The sequence below is a fragment of the Galeopterus variegatus genome, unplaced genomic scaffold, assembly GCF_000696425.1.
Source record: "Galeopterus variegatus unplaced genomic scaffold, G_variegatus-3.0.2 Scaffold653, whole genome shotgun sequence".
NCBI classification, from domain to species: domain Eukaryota; kingdom Metazoa; phylum Chordata; class Mammalia; order Dermoptera; family Cynocephalidae; genus Galeopterus; species Galeopterus variegatus.
Genome location: NW_007726764.1, coordinates 504,524 through 524,853, shown reverse-complemented (window position 1 = coordinate 524,853; position 20,330 = coordinate 504,524). Strand labels below are relative to the sequence as shown.

The 20,330-nt window shown below is 33.6% G+C and overlaps 1 protein-coding gene across 3 annotated transcripts in view; it reads left to right on the top strand.

Annotated features, from left to right (window-relative positions):
• USP15 (ubiquitin specific peptidase 15) overlaps nt 1-20,330 on the top strand; it is a 132,422-nt gene that overhangs the window by 26,259 nt on the left and 85,833 nt on the right. For all 3 annotated transcript variants that reach the window (XM_008571001.1, XM_008571000.1, XM_008571002.1), the window contains exons 3-4: nt 8,008-8,138; nt 17,308-17,434. In XM_008571001.1, the coding sequence (XP_008569223.1) occupies nt 8,008-8,138; nt 17,308-17,434 (258 nt within the window). The remainder of the gene's footprint in view (nt 1-8,007; nt 8,139-17,307; nt 17,435-20,330) is intronic.

Genomic DNA, 20,330 nt, shown 5'->3' with positions numbered 1-20,330 from the left:
TGAGGCTTGATCCCCTGGGAAGAGGAAGAAGAATGGACTGAGCCTCCATTGTCCTGGCATTTCGGTGTGCTGCTCAAAGGGTCAGTTATGTCTCACCCAGTGTGCTAATGGAACTGGCATAGTTTGGTGGGAGCTGTTAAGAACAAAGGAAAAGGGGCAGCCAGCTTGCTGCACTTATCACAGCTCTGCAAGGTTAGGAGAAGACACAAACTCAAGGTTTCTCCACAGGTAAGGGTAGATTATGCCTTCAGTGTTCTAGCTCATGGTATGGTAGTCAGATATCAGAGGGAGGAAGAAATAATCGGCTCCTGAAAATAAATAAATTCTTTATTTATTTGCATGCACAATTACAGACAACTCATCCATACCTAAAGTTTGAGAGGCCTGCAGAATCTCTAGCAAATGTGACTGGTCAAAGCCAGTCCATAAAGACTGGCAGAGGTGGCTGTTTTTTCACTTGCACAGACATCAATGCAAAGCTACAGGGAACACAAAGAATTAGGAAAGCATAACACAGAAACAAAATAAATATCTACAAACTGACCCTAAAGAAGTGGAGATCCATGAGTTTCCTGACAGAGAATTCAAAGTATTTGTCCTAAGGAAGTTCAGTGAGTTATGCGAAAACATAGACAACTAAAAAAAACAGGAAAATGAAAACTAACAAAATGAAAATATCAACAAAGAGAACCTATACAGAAGAACCAAACAGAAGTTCTGGAGCTGAAAAATACAGTAACTGAAAAATTCACTATAGGTCTTCAACAACAGTGTTGATCAAGTAGAATTGGAAGACTCAAAGATAGGTAATTTGAAATGATCCAGTAAAAGGAACAAAAAGAATGAAAAGGAGTAAACCAAGCCTAAGGAACTTATAGGGCATCATCAAGTGAACCAGAATGCACATTATGGGAGTTCCAGAAGGAGGAAAGAAAGAGAAAGGGGCAGAAAGCTTATTTGAAGAAATAATGGCCAAAAATTCCCAAATCTGGGAAGGGAAATGGATATCCAGGTTTATGAAGCCCAAAGAAGAATTGAATAGCACTGGTAATCTACTTGACTTAATTGACATTTATAGAATACCCTCCTGAATAACAGAAGAATAAAAATTATTTTCAGATGTACATGCAGAACATTTACCAACATAGTCCATATTATGGGCCATAAAACCTGTCTCAATAAAAGTTAAAAAGGATTCAAATCATGCAAAATATGTCATGTTACCACAGTGGAATAATTTTCTAATTAATAACCCAAAGAAAGCTGGAAAATATTTAAATATTTGGAAACTAAATAATGCACTAGTTCATAATCTATGGGTCAATGAAGACGTCAAAAGGAAAATTAGAAACTAAAAGAAAATGAAGACAGAAACATCAAAATGTGTTTAAGGCAGTGAAATAGTATGTGGAGGGGGAATTTATAGCACTGAATGCTTATAAAGAAAAGAGAGGTATAAAGTCAGTGACCTTGCTTTCCAACTTAAGAAAATACAAAATTAAGAACAGGTCAAACTTAAAATAAGTAGAAGAAAGGGAATAATAAATATCAGAGCAGAAATTAAATTGAAAACAGAAAAATAGAGAAAATTAATGAAACCAAAAGATGTGTGTTTGTGAAGATCAGTAAAAGTGATTAATGTCTAGTTTGACTTGTCACAAGAAAAAGACAGTTACCAATACCAGGAACAAGAGGGATAATATCAATATAAAACCTACCAATATTAAAAGGACAATGAAGAAATACTATGAACTTTACGCCAATAAATTCAACAAGTTAGATGAGAAAGATAAAGTCCTTTATAGATGCAAGCTATCAAACTTCATTCCAAAAGAATAGGTTGCCTGATTAACCCTATAAAAATTTTAAAAATTTAATTTGTACTTTAAAACTTTTCCACAAAGAAAACTCCATTTGATGCCACTACTGAGTTTTATCATACATTTAGGGGAGCAATAATACCAATTCTACAAAAACTTTGAAAAATTGGGACGGCTACTTTCCAGTTCATATAATGAAACCATCATACCTTGATACCACAATCTAACAGAGAAATTTCAAGAAAACCCTAGACCAATACTCCTCATAAACGTATAAGCAAAAATTCTTAAAATTTTAGCAAATTAAGTCCAATAATAAAAAGATTGTATATATAATATAGAAGTAAATATAAAAAGGATAATATACCAAGTAAGATAAAAAAGCAAAATTGAAGAAAAATTCCTAAGCCTGATAATGAGAAACCTACAGATGGCACACTGAATGGTGAAAGACTGAATGCTCTCCTGCAAAGATCAGGGGAAAAAAGTCAAGATTTCCCTCTCATCTCTTGAGATCAGCATTGTACTGGAGGTTCTAGACAGTGCGATAAGGCAAGAAGGAGATAGAAGGTATAACAGCTTGTACAGGAAGAAGTAATAAAACTGCCTTTATTCACAGACCAACTATGTCTATGTAGAAAATTCAATAGAGTCTAAAATAACAAAAACTGCTAGAATTGTGTAGTTTACAAGATACAAGATCATTCAAAAATCTGTCATATTTTTATACAACACACTAAAAATAAGTTAACAGTAAAATTTTTAAAATACATTTTAGAATAGCATCAAAAAATATACACTACTTAAGGATAAATCTGACAGAATATGTGCAAGACCTGGACATTGAAAACTGCAAAACATCACTGAGGGAAATTAAAACCTAAATAAAGAGAAAAGCCATGTTAATTGATCAGAAGGTACAATATTGTTAAATCATCCATTTTTCCCTAATTAATCTGTAGACTCAACACAATTCCAAGTAACATTCCTAGTAGTTTTTTTAAAAATCAAATTTGAGGTCCCGCTGCCCCTTCAAAATTAAAATAAAAATAAAAATCAAAGTTGAATTTATGTATTATGAAATTCTACCTTTGAAAATATACAGTTCAGTTATTTTTAGTGTATTCACAAAGTTGTATAACCATCACCATCTAATTCTACATTTTCATCACCCCAGAAAGAAATCTCTTACCCATTAGCAACCACACTCAACCTATACAACCACTCCCAGCCCTATGCAACTACTAATCTACTTTTTGTCTCTATGGATTTGCTTGTTCTTGGCATTTTATATAAATGGAATTATGCAATATGTGTCCTTTTATGTTTGGCATCTTTCACTTAGGACACCAGTGTTTTCAAGTTTCTTCGATTTTTTAGCATGAATAAGTACTTCATTACTTTTTATGGATGACTGATTTTCTGTTCTACAGATGTAGCACATTTACTTTATCCATTTATCAATTAATGGACATTTGTGTTTTCACTTTTTGGCTGTTATGAATATTGCTGCAATGAACATTCATGTACAAGTTTTGATGTGGATATATAATTTCATTTCTCATGATTGTGTAACTAGATGTAGAATTTATTGGGTCATATAGTAACTGCATTGTTTAACTATTTGAAGAACTGTTAGACTGTTTTTTAAACTAGTTGCATCATTTTACATTGTACCAGCAATGTATGAAGGTTCTAATTTCTCCATATCCTTGCCAACGCATGTTATTGTCTGTCCGTTTTATTATAGCCATCCTAGTGGGTGTGAAGTGGTATCTCATTGTGATTTTGACTTGTATTTCCCTAATGATTAATTCTGTTAAGTATCTTTTCCTGTCGTTATTGGAGAAATGTCTGCTCAGATCTCATTTTTTAGTTGGGTTTTTTGTCTTTTTATTGCTGTGTTTTAAAATTGATAATGGTCCATGAGATATTTGATGTGCAAAAACTGTCTCCCATGCTGTTGGTTTTTTGTTTTTTGGTTTTTTTTATTGATGGTATCCTTTGAAGCACAAAAGTTTTTAATTTTGATGAAGTCCAATTTACCTGTTTCTTTTTGTTTGTTGCTTGTGCTTTTGTTGCCAGAAAGCAGTGCTCAAACCAACATCACAAAGCCTTGTTTGCACATATGCTTTCTTCTAAGAGTTTTATAGTTTGGGCTGTTATATTTATGTCTTTGACCAATTTTAAGTTAATGTTACTATATGGTGTGAGAGAGTAGTCCACCTTCATTCTTTTGCATAAGAATAGTCAGTTCAGTAGACTTTTAATAGAAATTGACAAGCCGATTCAGAAATTCATATGGAAATGCACATTACCTAAAATGGCCAAAACGACTTTGAATTTTTTTTAAAAAATGTAGAACTTAACACTGTATAATTTCAAAGCTATAATAATCAATACAGTCTGTTCTTGGTGTAAAGACAAATAGCTTAGTTGAACAGATTAAAGAATCCAGAAATAGATCTACACATTTATGATAACTTGACTTTAGACAAAGATGCAAGAGGAATTCACTTGTGAAAAAATAGCCTTTTAAACAATTGCTGCTTGAGCATTTGGATGTTTGTTTGCAAAAAAAAAATGAACTTTAATCCATACATGTCACCATATATAAAATTAACCCAAAATAGAGCATAGACCTAAATGTAAAAGCTAAAACTTCTAGGAAAAATTCTTTGTGATGTTGTGTTAGATAAAGATTTTTTAGATATGATACAAAAAGCTTGATTGATTAAAAAAATTGATAAATTATATTTCATCAATAATAAAAGCTTCTTCAAATGACACTGTTAAGAGAATAAAAAGACAAGTCATAGTGTGGGAGAAAATATTTACAAATTACATAGCTCATAAAAGATTTGTGTGCAGAATATATAAATAGTTCTTAAAACTCATTTTGAAGAAAACATAAAGCCCACTGGAAGAAATAGGCAAAAGATTTGAACAGATCCTTTACCAAAGAAGATACAGAGTTTCGAAAAGCACATGCAAAGATGCTCATCATCATTAGTATTAGAGAAATGAGATTAAGAGCACAATGAGGTACCACTACACATGTATTAAAATGGTTAAAATTTAAAAGACTGATCCATACCAAGTGGTGGCAAGGATATTGAGCAAGTGGAACTTTCATACACTCTTTCTGTGAATGTAATTTAGTACAGCCACTCTGGAAAATAGTCTGGCAGTTTCTTAAGAAGTTAAACATACATTTACCTTAGGATCCCATCATTCCACTCATGTGTATCTACCCATGAGAAGTGAAAGCGTTTTTCCATGTGAAAAGTAGTATACGAATGTTCATCAGTGTTATTTGTCTTTTGTCTTTTTTTTTTTTTTTTTTTTTTTTTTTTTTGTCCGGCAAAGGATTGCAACCCTCAGTGTTGCCCCCATACCGGACCAGGGACCGGCAACAGGATTGCAAGCCTCGGTGTTGCTCCTGCGCCTCGCTCAGCCAGTGAGCGGGAGCCGGTCTGTATGTGGGATCCGAACCCTCCAGCGGGAGCGCTGCCGCGCTTCCCAAGCGGCGCACTATCCAGTGCGCCACTGGGCCAGCCCCGTCAGTGTTATTTGTAACAAAAAATTGTGAACAATCCAAATCCCCATCAACACCTGAATGGATAAACAAATTGTACTATAGCCATATAATAAAATTCTACTCAACAATTAAAAGTAAAAATAAGGATGGATCTCAAAAATATTGTGACATTTATGAAGCCAAACAAAAAAGAGGACATAATTTTTATTTAAGATTCTGGGAGGTGCAGATTTGTCTATAGTAACAGAAAGCAGGCGATATTTTCATATAAAATTCTCAAAAGTAGAAATTAGCCTATAATTGTAAAACACAAGTCAGTGGTTTTCGGGGGACAGGATGATGGGACCTAGATGGGTGGGGAGGAGAGATTACAAAGGACTACAAGGAAACTTTTGGGGGTTTTGGGTATGTTCATCATTTTGGTAGTGGTGATGGTTTCATACTTGGATCGATAGATCAAAACTTACCAAATTGTATGCTTTAAATATGTACAGTTTATTAAACTGTACAACAGTTCTGTGCCAGTATACCCAGGAATAACTAATATCAGTTTTGTATTTAGTTTTAAGGCATTCTCCCTGCCCTTAAAAAATGAATTGGTCATTTTATTGTCTATTAGATATATATTACTCTTTGGATTCTGGTACATAATACAGTCATTTACATAAACTTTTGAGGTATTGTAGAAAACAGCATAGGAGTCTTGCATTTTAAACTTTTTTTCCCCCAATTTTTCTTCAAGGCAATGAGTTATAATGGAAAGAATGGAAACTAAATAGACAAATTTGTGTTTGAAGGAGTCTGTACAGTTTTCTGTATGTGTGACCCTGGGCAAGTTACTCAACATCTCTGAGTCTGTGGAGATACCTCCTTCATGGTAGTGTTTTGAAAAATCAACTGAGATAGCATGGTTTTCTATAATAAAACATTTTACACTACCTGTAATTTCCTATATATGATCTTGGGCAAATTATTCAATATCCCTGAAAGTGTATTCTAATCTAAACTGGAGATACCTATCTTAGAAGGTTGTTTTAAGAATTGGCTGTGATAACATAGTTATCTGCTGTAATGTGTCTCATAGTACATGATGCATAGTAAGAGCTTAGAGTATGTGTTTCTTTCACCTTCGGAGAGTTTCTGAAAATGTTTTTCAAATTAAGTTTTCATCAACTATTTAAAAGTTACAATTAGGGTTAAAAAATCTGAGCTTAAAAATTAATACTTAGTTTGCATCTGCTATTCAAATTCATATTATAAAATTCAGAGTTTTTCCATTTCCATTGTATATAAAACATAGTTTTCTCAAAGTTTAGTGTGGTTCTGTGACCACAGATTGATTGTAGAAAGAATAAATAACATTCTATTAATCCCTTCAGCTTTTTTCTGCTTCTTGATTTATATTGTTATATCTTATTAGGAATAGTATGTTCTCATCATTGAAATGTTACCAGGGAAATTTTGCTTTCCATGTCTGTTAATTAAAACTAACTCAAACAAGAGAATCTCCTTTAAGTTGGATGTAACTCAATGAGCTGTTTCTGTTTCTGTTTTTGCACTTTGGAAATTCAAATGACAAGGTACAAATGAGTCTCATATTAAGTCTGTGATGTAGTTATGACTCAAGAAATTGCTTCCAGATCTCTGGCCTGCCCTGAACAAAATTTTTTATTTTAACTAGAAATTTGAAAGTGGATCATAGAACTAGAACCACAGCTAAACCACCTCCATTTTATTTTATTTTATTTTATTTTATTTTATTTTATTTTATTTTATTTTATTTATTTATTTTTTTTTTGTCTTTTGTCTTTTTTCCGTGTCCGGCAACGGATCGCAACCCTCAGTGTTGCCCCCGTACCGGACCGGGGACCGGCAACGGGATCGCAAGCCTCGGCGTTGCTCCCGCGCCTCGCTCAGCCAGTGAGCGGGAGCCGGTCTGTATGTGGGATCCGAACCCTCGGGCGGGAGCGCCGCCGCGCTTCCCAAGTGGCGCACTATCCAGTGCGCCACCGGGCCGGCCCCTAAACCACCTCCATTTTAGATCTTGGAAGGAATCCAGATCGTAGCCCATCTGGAATAATGCAATGGTTCACAAGATGCCCTTTTGTGATTTCCATTATGGTTCCTAGCCCATGTGTCTTGGAGTTTCCTACATCAGCTGATGCTAGGGTAACCACTATTACCATGTGAAGTGTCTCTGATACTCAAAAGATATTTGGGAAACACTCTTCTATCAAGTCTCTTGGCTAACACCTTAGTATTTTTTTAAGAGCCTAATAAAAGAAAAATTATGTTTTTAAACAGTACTTGTTGACGAATGGTACACATTGAAAGTTTTTTGTTTTGGGGGGTTTTTGTGGTAGCTGGCTGATATAGGGATCTGAATCCTTGACTTTGGTGTTATCAGCACCATGCTGTAACCAACTGAGCTAACCAGCCAGCCTTACATTGAAAGTTCTTAAGGCAACAGTTTATTTTGAACAATGTAGGGGATTTGGACCTCTTCAGAGTTTTTTTCAAAACTCATTATTTTAAATATGAAAACTAGTGTTTATGAGTTTAAGTAATTCATAATGCGTACAATCAAAGATTGAGAGGTATGTACTGTTGTTTCTTTTTATGTATTGAGTTTGTTTTCTTTTGCAGATGGTGATGCCCAGTCACTTAAGGAGCATCTTATTGATGAATTGGACTACATATTATTGCCAACGGAGGGTTGGAATAAACTTGTCAGCTGGTATACTTTGATGGAAGGTCAGGAGCCAATAGCACGAAAGGTACATTTTAAGAATAACAAATATAAACATTAATTTTTTTTGAATAGTTCATATTTTATTGCTAATTCAGTGAATTAGCCTTGTCACTTATCTTGGAAAATGACCAGCAAAATGTTATTGTACACTGTATTATAATGATAATAATAGCTAACACATATAGAGAGTTTGTTATATACTAGCTACTGTTTTAAGGACATTACATATTATTAATTAATTTAATTCTCTTAGAAAACTGTATACGGTAGGTATTATTCACATTTTACAGGTAAGGAAATGAGGACAAAAAGAGAGGGTCAGGGTCTTTTAGAAAGTCACATCAGGATACAGCCTAACTCTGTTTTCTGTGCTGTACTGCTTTTTTGATAAAATGATTAAATACTAGTGAAGAAAATAAAGGCTGAAGTATTTTTTGCAACATAAAAAATTTTTTAAAACTTAAAAATGTAGATTTTTTTATATCCTTTATTTAAAATTTTATAATTATAGTCTAGAAACATTAAAAATGACCAATTTTCTATATTGTTTGGTGCTAAAAAGTGACTTATGAAAGTGAGGGTGTTGCTATAGTAGAATACCAAACACTCAAGGGAAATCAGCTAACCGTACACAAGTAACTGATAACTTATTTACAGGGGAGAAGGGGAGATGGGGGAGGAACGAAAATCTCTCAGGATAATTGTTTTATCTGGTTTAGTTCTCCCCTCCAAACAGAAACCATAAAAACATCTAATTAAGTAACACAGGGTAAAATCCTGTAGTAAGTCAAACCATATTTGAACTTATCTGAAACTGATGCTGTGGAGTTGCCATATTAACAATTTGCATTTGGTTTAGTTATATTAGAATCTAACCTTGGATCTTGTTTTCTAAGTAAATCTTGAATGTCCCTTTGATTAAGTTGAGTTTGCCTAAATTTCACTCAGCCTTTTCTTGTGGCCTTTTCAAACACACACACACACACACACACACACACACACACACACACACACACACACACACGTACGTCTAGTTGCTTTATCAGTAGTTGCTGGAGAATTGAGTATATTAAGTAGTTGAAAGACAGCCTAATTAGCTGTAAATCTGTCTAGAACTTCATTTCTATAATAAAGGAAAATCTGTATCCAGATCATCTTCAAGTGTATTAAGCCGTATTATTTTAATCTTAATGATATACTTTTTTTTCTTATAAATGTAACACATTATGCACTGCAAGTTTTCAGTATGGTGAACAGATCAACCAACAACTTTGTTGCCGTTACCCTTTGAAAGAGGCTTTGCCAAGATTTCTTGAAAACTGTGTCTGATAAGCAAGTTAAAAGAAAAAAGAAAGAATCATGGAAATTTCACACAGATAGAAAGAAAAAAAGTTTGAGATATCTGTTAGGAGACCATACTTGCCAGTGAGCGGGAACCGGTCTGTATGTGGGATCCGAACCCTCGGCGGGAGCACCACCGCGCTCCCAAGCCGCGCACTGTAGCAGTGCGCCACCGGGCCGGCCCAGGAGACCATACTTTTGTTTTTAATAAGGTGAATGGAATTTACTCAACTCTTGAAGTAGTTTTTAAAACTTAATGTGCATAAAATTGCTTGGAGTCCATATTATAGATGGATCTTCCTCCAAAATTAAATCAGTAGGTCTGGGAATTTGCATTTTTATTACGGCCCATGTTACTGATCACTTATAGAAGTAGATAGACCGGACATGTAAGGTCTGAAGCCCAATTTTTAATTTTACCAATTTCTGATTTTATTAAAGAATCTGGGATTGGTAATACCCCTAGGTATAATGCAGAAACAAAGTTAGACATCTTCCTGGGCCTCAAATCATCTCTAAAATATTTCATTTATACTGTTAGACACTCAATTATAAACAAATTGACAAAAAGAAAATAGGCATATAAGCAGGAAATACAATGTAACCAAAATCCAAGAGAAACAACAGACAATAGAAACATACCCATAGGGAATCCAGATAATGGAGTTATTAGACAGTAACTTTAAAATACTGTGCTTATTATGCTCAGAAAAGGAAAAGACAGAATTGAAAAGTAGGGAAAAACTGTTAAGTAAGAATTAAATAAAATTCTTTTTTTTTTTTTTTTGTCCTTTTTGAGACCGGCCGCACTGCGCTCAGCCAGTGAGCACTGTGAGCGCACCGGTCATCCCTATATAGGATCCGAACCTGCGGCGGGAGTGCCGCTGTGCTACCAGCGCCACACTCTCCCGAGTGCGCCACGGGCTTGGCCCAGAATTAAATAAAATTCTAAAACAATAATAATATGAAAAAAATTGTGAACTTAATGTTTGGGTATAATATTAGACTAAATAGAACTGAAGAGGGAATTTGTAAACTAAATGATATATCAGTAGAAAATATGCAGTCTAAAGCTTAGAAAGACCAAAGAATGGAAAATACAGAAAAAAGGAAAGGCATACATGGAACACAGTGAATAAGTTTAGTATAAATACATGTAATTGAAATCTTAGAAGGAGGGGAAAGAGAGAATGAGATAGAGCTAATACTTGAGGAAGTAATAGCTGAGAATATTCTGAAACAGAGAAAGGCATCATGCTACAAATTCAAGAAATGCTATGAATGCCAAGTTAAAAAATACAAAACATACTCAATGGAAATGTTGAAAAGCAAAGGCAAAAATATATTTCTAATAATAGCCAGAGAAAAAGATGTATTATCTTCCGAGTAAGGATAAGACAAAAAAGTGATTTCTCAAGAGAAATAATGGAAGCCAGAAAACAATGTACTGTCTTCTACGTGCTAAAAGAAAATAACTGCCAACATAAAATTCTGTGACCAAAGAAAGAATCCTTTAGAAATGAAGTAAAAAAAAGCCATTTTCATACAAGTAAAAACTGATAGAATTTCTTAACAGCAGACCTACACTAAAGGAAATATAAAATAGTCTTCAGAATGGAAGGAAAATTATTCTAGGTGAAAGCTTAGAGACACAGGAAAAAGTGGACTGACAAAAAGTAAATATTGTGAGTAAATCACAATATGGACTGTTTAAAACATTAATAATTTCTTATGGGGCTGAAAATACATATAAAATTAAACCACACAACAATCTTAGCATGTAAGTTAAGATAATAGTGTGCACAATGGCCCCCAATAATACCATCTCTTCATATCATCTTTTGATAGTCCCTTGCCACATTGTACCATGGTTAGTCTGTGTGGCCAGTAACATCTAGCAGAATTCATGGTACATCACTTTCAAGATTAGGTTTTAAAAAATATTGCGGCTTACATCTTGGGTGCACATGCACTCTAGCTCTCTCTCTTTCTCATTTCTTACTCGGGGGAATTCAGCTGTACATGGCGAGAACACTCAGGCAGTCTATGGAGAGGCCCACATGGTGAGAACTGAGATCTCTGCCCAGTAGAGAGGAACGGAGGCCTGCCAACAACCATGTGAGTGACCTTGGAAGTAGATCCTTCAGTCCTAGTTAATCTTTCAGATGATTGAAGCCCCAGCCCATAGCTTGACAACAACCTCATGAGAGACCCCAACCAAGCCAGATCAACCCAGCTAAGCTCCTCTCAGATTCTTGACCCTCAGAAACAATGTGAGATAATGTTTGCTGTGTTAAGCTGCAAAGTTTGGGGATACTTTATTAGGTAGGAATAGCTAACTAATATTGATTTCAGTACTTAGAAGTAGTGTGCTGACATAACAAAACCTTGAAATGTGGTGGCTTTGGACCCAGGCAGTGGGTAGAAGCTGTAAGAACACTAACAGTATTAGTGAAAGCCTAAAGGGCCTTGAACAAACTGTTACTAGAATTTTAGACTTTGAGGAAGCTGCCAGTGAGGACTAAAAATGAGGAAAGTCTTATTGGAAACTGGAGGAAAGTGATCTTTGTTATGTAGTGGCAGAAGGTTTGGCAACATGTCACCTGTAGTAAACTAAAAGGTAAAAAATGTATCTAATGAAATTAGTAATTTACCAAAGTGTTGAAAGTACTGCCTAGTTTCATTTTGTGCTGCTTATTGTCAGATGTGAGAGGAGGGAGAGATAAGCTAAAGAAAGGAACTTCTAGTATTTGCCCAGGCAGATTTCAGAATTGCTGCGGACCATTGACTCCCTTGAATCTCCTGTTTTCTCCCCTTATAAAACAGGAATATCTAGAAGATTACATTCTGCATGCCTCACCATTTTATTTATTGTGTATGTGGAGCAGAAACTTGTCTCTTAGTTCACAGGACTGTAGATCAAGAGGAACTATACTCAGCTTGCTTAAGGAACTACACCCAAGTTTATCTGCACCTGAACCAGATATAGATGACAAATTTCTGAACTATGAGTTGATACTGTAATGGGTTGAGACCAGTGGAGGCTTTTGGAGGGAGTGAATTTATTTTGCATGTTTGGGGAAGGAGCTGTGAATCATTGGGAGCCAGAGGGTACACTGTGAGTAGCCAGCCTCAAAGATGCTCTCCAGTGATTGCCACCTCCTGATATTCACACTCTTGTGTAATCTCCTCCCACATTAATACCAGAATTGTTCTGTGTGACCAATAGAATATAGCAGAAGTGATGGTATGTAACTTCTGAGATTAGTTCATAAAAGATGCTGGTACTTCTATTTTGGGAGTGCTCTCTTGTGTGCTCTCTCTCTCATATCACTCTGGGTAAAGCCATATGCCATGCAGGCAGCCCATGGATAGACTCACATAAAGAGGAATAGAGGTCTCCACTAACAGCTGAAGAGGAACTGAGGCCTACCAAAAACCACAAGAGTTTGGAAACCACATGTTGGGAACTTGCCAACTTAAAAAATCAAGTAGGAATACGTAAAAAGTCAGATAAGAATACTTCCCAACTTATTTTATAAGGCTGGCATAAACCTGACATAAAACCTGAAGGACATTACAAGAAAGAAAAATTACAGGCTGGTCTTACTCATGAACATAGATGCTTAATTCCTGCACACAATATTAGCAAAACAAATCCAGCAATATGTAAAAAGGACAAAACTGACAAAGTTGGATTTTTTTAAAAGAATGCAATTTTGATTTAACTTTGATAATCACTCATTATAATTTTGGTATCAGCAGAATAAAGAAGAAAAATCAACTCAATAGATAGAGAAAGAGCATTTGATAAAACAACATTGATGTATGATCTTTTAAAAAAAAACCTCTTATAAATAGAAAACTAGGAATAGAAACTACTGCAAACGTCATACTTTTTGGTAAAATATTAAAAGCTTTCCCTCTCAGATCAGGGAAAGGCAAGGATAACTATATTAGAGATCTTAGTCAGTATGGTAATGCAAGGAAAAGAATTAAAAGAATAAGGCTTGATAAGAACTAAAAGAATAAGGGTTGAAAAAGAAGAAATGAAACTGTCAGTGTTCTTAGGAGCCACGATTGTATAGGTTTAAAATTCCAAAAATATGTACTGATAAACAGGCTTAATAAGTAAGTTTATCGAGGTAGCCTGAAGGTCAATATAGAGAAACCTGTTATTTATTGGCAACAAATAAAGTTGAATTTTAAAATAATGTTTACAGCAGATCAAAATACTTTGGAATAAATCTAACAAGACCTGTGCTTTTTTACACTGACAATTATAAAATATTACTGAGTGAAATTAAAGAAGACCTAATGAATTAATGGATCTAGGCTGGGAGTGGGTGGTCACCAAACTATTTTCAGTAAAAGGCCAGGTAGTAAATATTTTCTGCTTCATGGACCATTTGGTCTCTTGAAATTACTCAACTCTGCTGTTTTGGGTACAAAAGCAGCCACTGATAATAAATGAATAGCCATGAAAGCAGCCATAGACATAAATGAATGGGCATGGCTGTGTTCCAGTAAAACAGTATTTTTAAGAAACAGATTATAGGTTGGATTTAGCCCATGGGTTATAGTTTGTACATTGCTGATCTAGGCACTGATTATTAATACTTACCAACCTCACAAAAAGGAACAACTAGATATTATTTGCATCCTGTTTAGAGTATGTTTACCTGTTTACAGTCTATGAGGTAGTCTTAGTAAAACTTGGAAGAATAAAAAGATGAATGGGGAAATTTTAGTTTAAATGATATTTAAGAAATATATCAGTTGATTGCAGTTTATGAGCTTTATTTGGATCCTGATTCAAACACTATATTTAAAAATGAGACAGCAGGAAAAATTCGAATAATGCCTGGATATTTGATGTTAATGGATGGATTCATCTTAATTTTTTAGATGTGTAATGGCATTGTGGCTATGTTTGAGTCTTTGTTTCTATAGAAATATATCATGAAATATTTGTGGGTGAAATATCACATGTAGGATTTGTCTGTTTCTAGATCTAATTGATCTGCATTTAGCGTAGGTGCTTCATAAGTGCTTTGAAAAAATGAATGTAGCTAGCTCCTCTAAAATACTAACTAAATCTGTCCATTAGGCCCAGTGTTATCAAATTGTTCTATAGTACCAGATATCTTTAGAAATTGCTTTTGTTTCTCTTCCCATGTTGGGGGTGGGGGGGTCCAGGGTGCACTTGAAATAAAATTTCTATGAAATTTTCATGCACAGATATAAAGAGTAGACAATGTTAGGTTTATCATATATTTGCATATTTTAATGGCTTTGTACAAAATGTCCTCTATGCACAGCAAAAATGAACAAATAGAAATTATATTTATTTTAATTCTGTATAAGTTTGTATTTCTCTCACAAATTTAGTAAAGAGACTTTGCCTTCCTTGTGGCCCTGAATTATTGAAAATATTTTTACATGTCAATAAGTCTTAAATTTTGAACAAGGAATCAGATTTCATATTGTGCTTGCTCTTTATTTATGATGATATAACAACATTATAATTCACTTAGAATCATCTATAATTCTGAAACATAACTATCATTTCTGAATATTCCTTTTCCAGTCCTATTTCAAATGTATATTTTAATGGTTATAATGATTAGGTAAATATTACTTTGTACCTTGTTTTTTTATAAGCTTGTTTTTTCCTGTTACACAGTCTTTATAATCATCATTATTCAGTGGTTATTTTTAATGCAGACATTTTTAATGAAGATAGGAAACTTTATATATACAAATAATCTACATATGACCATAAAAACACTAATTCACAACCATGCTAATTATTTTTCTCTGCTATGGTGCTGTTGATTTCCAGTGTTAGTAATATACACAGTGTAATCCTATCAAATAAAAAAAGTTTGAGAACAAACTCCTTGTTTTTTAAAAAGGGAAGTTTGTTAATACACTGCCTTTAGAAGTAGTAAAATAAATATAGTAGTAGTATTCTAAGTAGTGATGAAGATTTTAGCAACGTGTAAGGTGTTGTTGGAGAACAGAAAAAAATAATGAGAAAAACTCTGAATCCCAATAGTGTGGATTTTGAAATAAGTTTGTTGTTTTGTTTTCTGACAGTTAAATTACCATGCTTTTTCCAAGAAAATATTTATTAGTATTATGAAAATTTATTCTCATGTTTAAAAAACTCCTTATTTTAAAAATATGTACCTCAATACAAATCATAATGAGGGATTTTCTTATTTTTGTTATTTTGTACTACTTATCGCTTTGCCTGCTCTGTGGTTGGTCATTCCATTTGCCTTTTTTTCACCCCATAAAAAATGAGGCCTGCAGTTTATCTCAGTTTTAGCATCCTACTAATGATTAGTGACTACCGTAATGTACTACTATTTTAGGACTCAGATATTGAGTCCCAGAGCAGAAATTTCTGATTAATAAGAATATTTGATGCCTAGTTTTCTACTTAAATATAAGTACAAGTGGTCTTATAAAGTTAAATATGTTGCTACTACTAATGATTAGTGACTACCGTAATGTACTACTATTTTAGGACTCAGATATTGAGTCCCAGAGCAGAAATTTCTGATTAATAAGAATATTTGATGCCTAGTTTTCTACTTAAATATAAATACAAGTGGTCTTATAAAGTTAAATATGTTGCTACATTCTTAACCTCAAAGTAAATCAGCATAAGAGGTTTAACACAAATTTTGTTAATCAAGAGTTATAATTTATATATTAGTTTTATAAAATGAAATGTTTATTAATAGAAGGAGAAGCACAGGCTGTTACCTGTTTTAGAAATTTTTAATAAGCATGATTAAGAGAATATATATAACAAAGTATCGTAAAAATTCATGTTGGATTAGGTAGTAAATATTAGATAAATTGCATTTGAATTTTTTGAGCTGAAACAATTTTCCCCGCAAGTGAAAGACAAGTTCGTAAGTCCCTTACTGAATTGAGGTAAGCTTGTGAGTACATCTAACAGTTATTTGGAGCCTCCCTTTTGCCGTATTTGTCTAATGTATCACATATCAAGCTGATTACTATTTTCAGAAACAGTATTCATGACTGAAATCCTACAGTTAACCTTTAGAAGTTCAAAAGGAAATATACTTACTTAAAAGGTGACTCTAATATGTACATATTTTCTCCTTGCATGGTTATTGCTTGCATGTTTAACAGCTTTTTTTGTTTGTTGCATAGAATTACTAAGTGTACATTTAAAGGTCAAACAAAGTCATTTTAGGATAAAACTAACATATCATTTTACGGAGCCACAGCTGAATATTTTGGCAGCAGTAATTTGGAGTTATCATTTTTACAGACTTATTTTAATATACAGAGTGGTAATATAGCCATTCTTAGGTGAAATTGTATGAAAATTAACTTTTTAAAGGTTTTTTGCTTGTGATTACTACTAAAAGCTAGAAGTATGTCTGTATTTTTAATCAGAGCTATGTGTATACATATATGGAAAAAGAAAAAATATACACACACACACACACACACACAGTCATTTTAAGTAAACTTTCTCATCATAAATACTGAATGTATTCATTATTTATCGTGTACCAGTGTCTTCCTAGCTCAGTAGAATGCCTTTCCAAACTGTCACTTAATGTTTCAAATCGTGATTATCACATTCTGTTAAACATTAAAATTTCCAAAAATGTTTCTTGTGTTTTAGTTTTTAACTATCTCATATCTTTGTTTTATATTGATAGGTTTTAATAGTTATTGTTTTTCATTAGAAATCTAAAGTTTTTCCTAAAGCTTTTTTTAGAGAAAGATATTGCTATTAGAGAAAGTGAAATATATTGATATGGCTGACATTGATTTGTTTGGTTTCATTTTTTTAGGTGGTCGAACAGGGTATGTTTGTAAAGCACTGCAAAGTAGAAGTATATCTCACAGAATTGAAGCTGTGTGAAAATGGAAACATGAACAATGTTGTAACTCGAAGATTTAGCAAAGCTGACACGATAGGTAATATAAGATCCTCTTTCTTAAACCATTGTTATTAGATATGTAGTTATAATTCTTTTTTTTACATGCTACTAGTATGATAACTATTTTCAGGGTTTATATATAAACATTATAGATTCACAACCTTGATATAGTATGTCTTAGCTTAGAGTTGAATAATTTATTGGGGTTTTGCTGTATTTTTCATTTATTAAATGAGTTTAATATTTGTGCCATTTTGCTTTTTTAAAAAAATCAAATAGTTATTGTTTTAATTTAGCATTTGAAAAATGTATGTCATGTTTGTAACATGAATATAAATTCAAGTAGACCTTTAAATAAAATCTTGCTTAAGTAATACTTGGTCAGTTAGCATGGAAAATGGCAGATGGTTATTTCCTTTTTTCTCTTTTTTTTAATGAGTAGATTAGGAAATCATAGTTTCAAATGTAAATTGAGCTAATTCTCTCTATACATTTATATATCTCTCTATAAATATTATATATTAAAATGTATATAAATTTTTTTCATTCTATTTAAAAGCCACATTTTAAGATCAAGAAATATTGGATGAAGTGTTTTTTGATTATGAATTTAATAAAAATGGCAGTACTTTTTGTTTCATAGAGCACAAGTCAAAATAAAAATTATAAGTAGTTATTTAATTTCAAATGAAGTTATTGTCAAACAAGATTAATGGTAATAACATTGATTTTGTGGGTAAATGCAAATGTACAGTGGAGAAGGACTACAGAACTCAGCATGGAAGAGAGATTAGCAAATTTATGAATTACAGCACTGTATAAGATTTCCTTGTTAGAACCACTCACTAAGTACACTTTGATTAAAAGTAAAAGTATTTCTGAATTTTATAAGTACATGGCTTTCAGTGCTTATCCACTTCACAGCAAGAAAATTCTTTTAACCCTTATTTTTCATGAAATAGTACCATTCTTCAAGTACCCAGTGCTTGATTAATCCTAATGTCTCCACCAAATAAACACTATGTTATCAACTTTTTATTTCTCCCTTTATTTAGCTAGAACGTTTATAAGTTTAAGATTCAGTTTGAGTAATCCTGTACAATCATCTTTCTAAAGTGAATGCTTAAAATATTAGGAGTCCTATATATAAACATAATTTCATTATAATTATTATTATGGATAAATTGCTTTACTTTTGAATTTCCAGATTTGTTGAACATTTATCTACATAATCCAAACTGAAAGTTTTCAATATATGAAAATTATATTAAGTGTATTAATATGTGTATGATAAAAATCAATGTCTATCCAACAATGATAGCCTATTAAAATTAATCAGAGACTAATCTCTAAAGTTTATAGCCAATTATAATATAAATGAGAAGCTACTTCTTTAAATAGTTGATAACAGACCATTTATTAAAGTTTGGTATTTTCTTCTCTCATTTAGTAGGAAAATTTTATATAAAGATGAGAGTATCAGAAATCTTATTTTAGAACACTGTTACACAGAATATTTTAAAATTCATATCAAAATCAGCAACTGATTTAATTTCTGAATTCAAAACAAGCATTATGAAATTCTCACATTAAGTACTATGTAAGAATTTGTCAAGGAGATACATAATTTGTAAAGGATCTCTGATTCAAGGGTTTATGATCTAGCATAGATTTTAATCAACATAGTTTAAATAAACAAATACTTTAAAATGCCACATACATTTGAATTGCATCCCTTAAAATTGTGCATGAACTAAATTTTTATATAGCTACAATTTTTTATTATATTACCTCAATGTTTTTCAAACTGGATTGTCACTACTTTGGTGGTTCATTAAACAGTTTTGAGAATAAAGAGAACTGAATGGAAAATATCAGAATACAAATTACCAACACATGTATATATGTACTGTGTCACAATTTCTTACTGTAGATGTTAGTTTTAAAGTTTGAAAGTCTATTAGAGCAAGTTTGCTTTTTAGGAAAAAGTTTTGCAAAAATTAAAATTAATCAAGTCAAGAGTTTTTTAGAGGCATCATGGTAGGTTATACAGGTTAACAGTTAGTTATTGAACACTTAATATGTTTTAGGCACTTTACAGGATTTTTTTTAATCTAAACCTCCACAACTTTGTATCCTCATTTCATAGATGATGAAGCTGAGGCTTAGAACCTACCTGGGTTCACCCTGGTACCAAGTGGTAGAGCCAGTACTTTAACTCCATAACCACGGCTCTTTTACCAGTCTCATCTCTTAACTGCTGCCTTACAAAATCTGTGCATACTAAAGGAATGTTCATTTTGGAGGTATTAATTGGGCTGATTTTGTTTTTCTAAAGAAAGTAAGTTTTGAAACAAAGAATTTGGATAATAAGAAGCTAAAGATGGATGTATATTTTTCCCTTTTAGTCATTTAAAAAAAATTTTTTTTTTTTTTTTTTTGTCTTTTTGTCTTTTTTCCGTGTCCAGCAATGGATCGCAACCCTCAGTGTTGCCCCCGTACCAGACCGGGGACCGGCAACGGGATTGCAACCCTCGGTGTTGCTCCCGCGCCTCACTCAGCCAGTGAGCGGGAACCGGTCTGTATGCGGGATCCGAACCCTCGGGCGGGAGCGCCGCCGCGCTTCCCAAGCAGCGCACTGTAGCAGTGTGCCACCGGGCCGGCCCTATTTTAATCATTTTTTTTTCCTTTTTGTCTTTTTCTCGTGACCGGCAACGGATCGCAACCCTCAGTGTTGCCCCCGTACCAGACCGGGGACCCGCAACGGGATTGCAACCCTCGGTGTTGCTCCCGCGCCTCACTCAGCCAGTGAGCGGGAACCGGTCTGTATGCGGGATCCGAACCCTCGGGCGGGAGCGCCGCCGCGCTTCCCAAGCAGCGCACTATCCAGTGCGCCACTGGGCCGGCCCAAAAGATTGAAATTTTTAAAAATT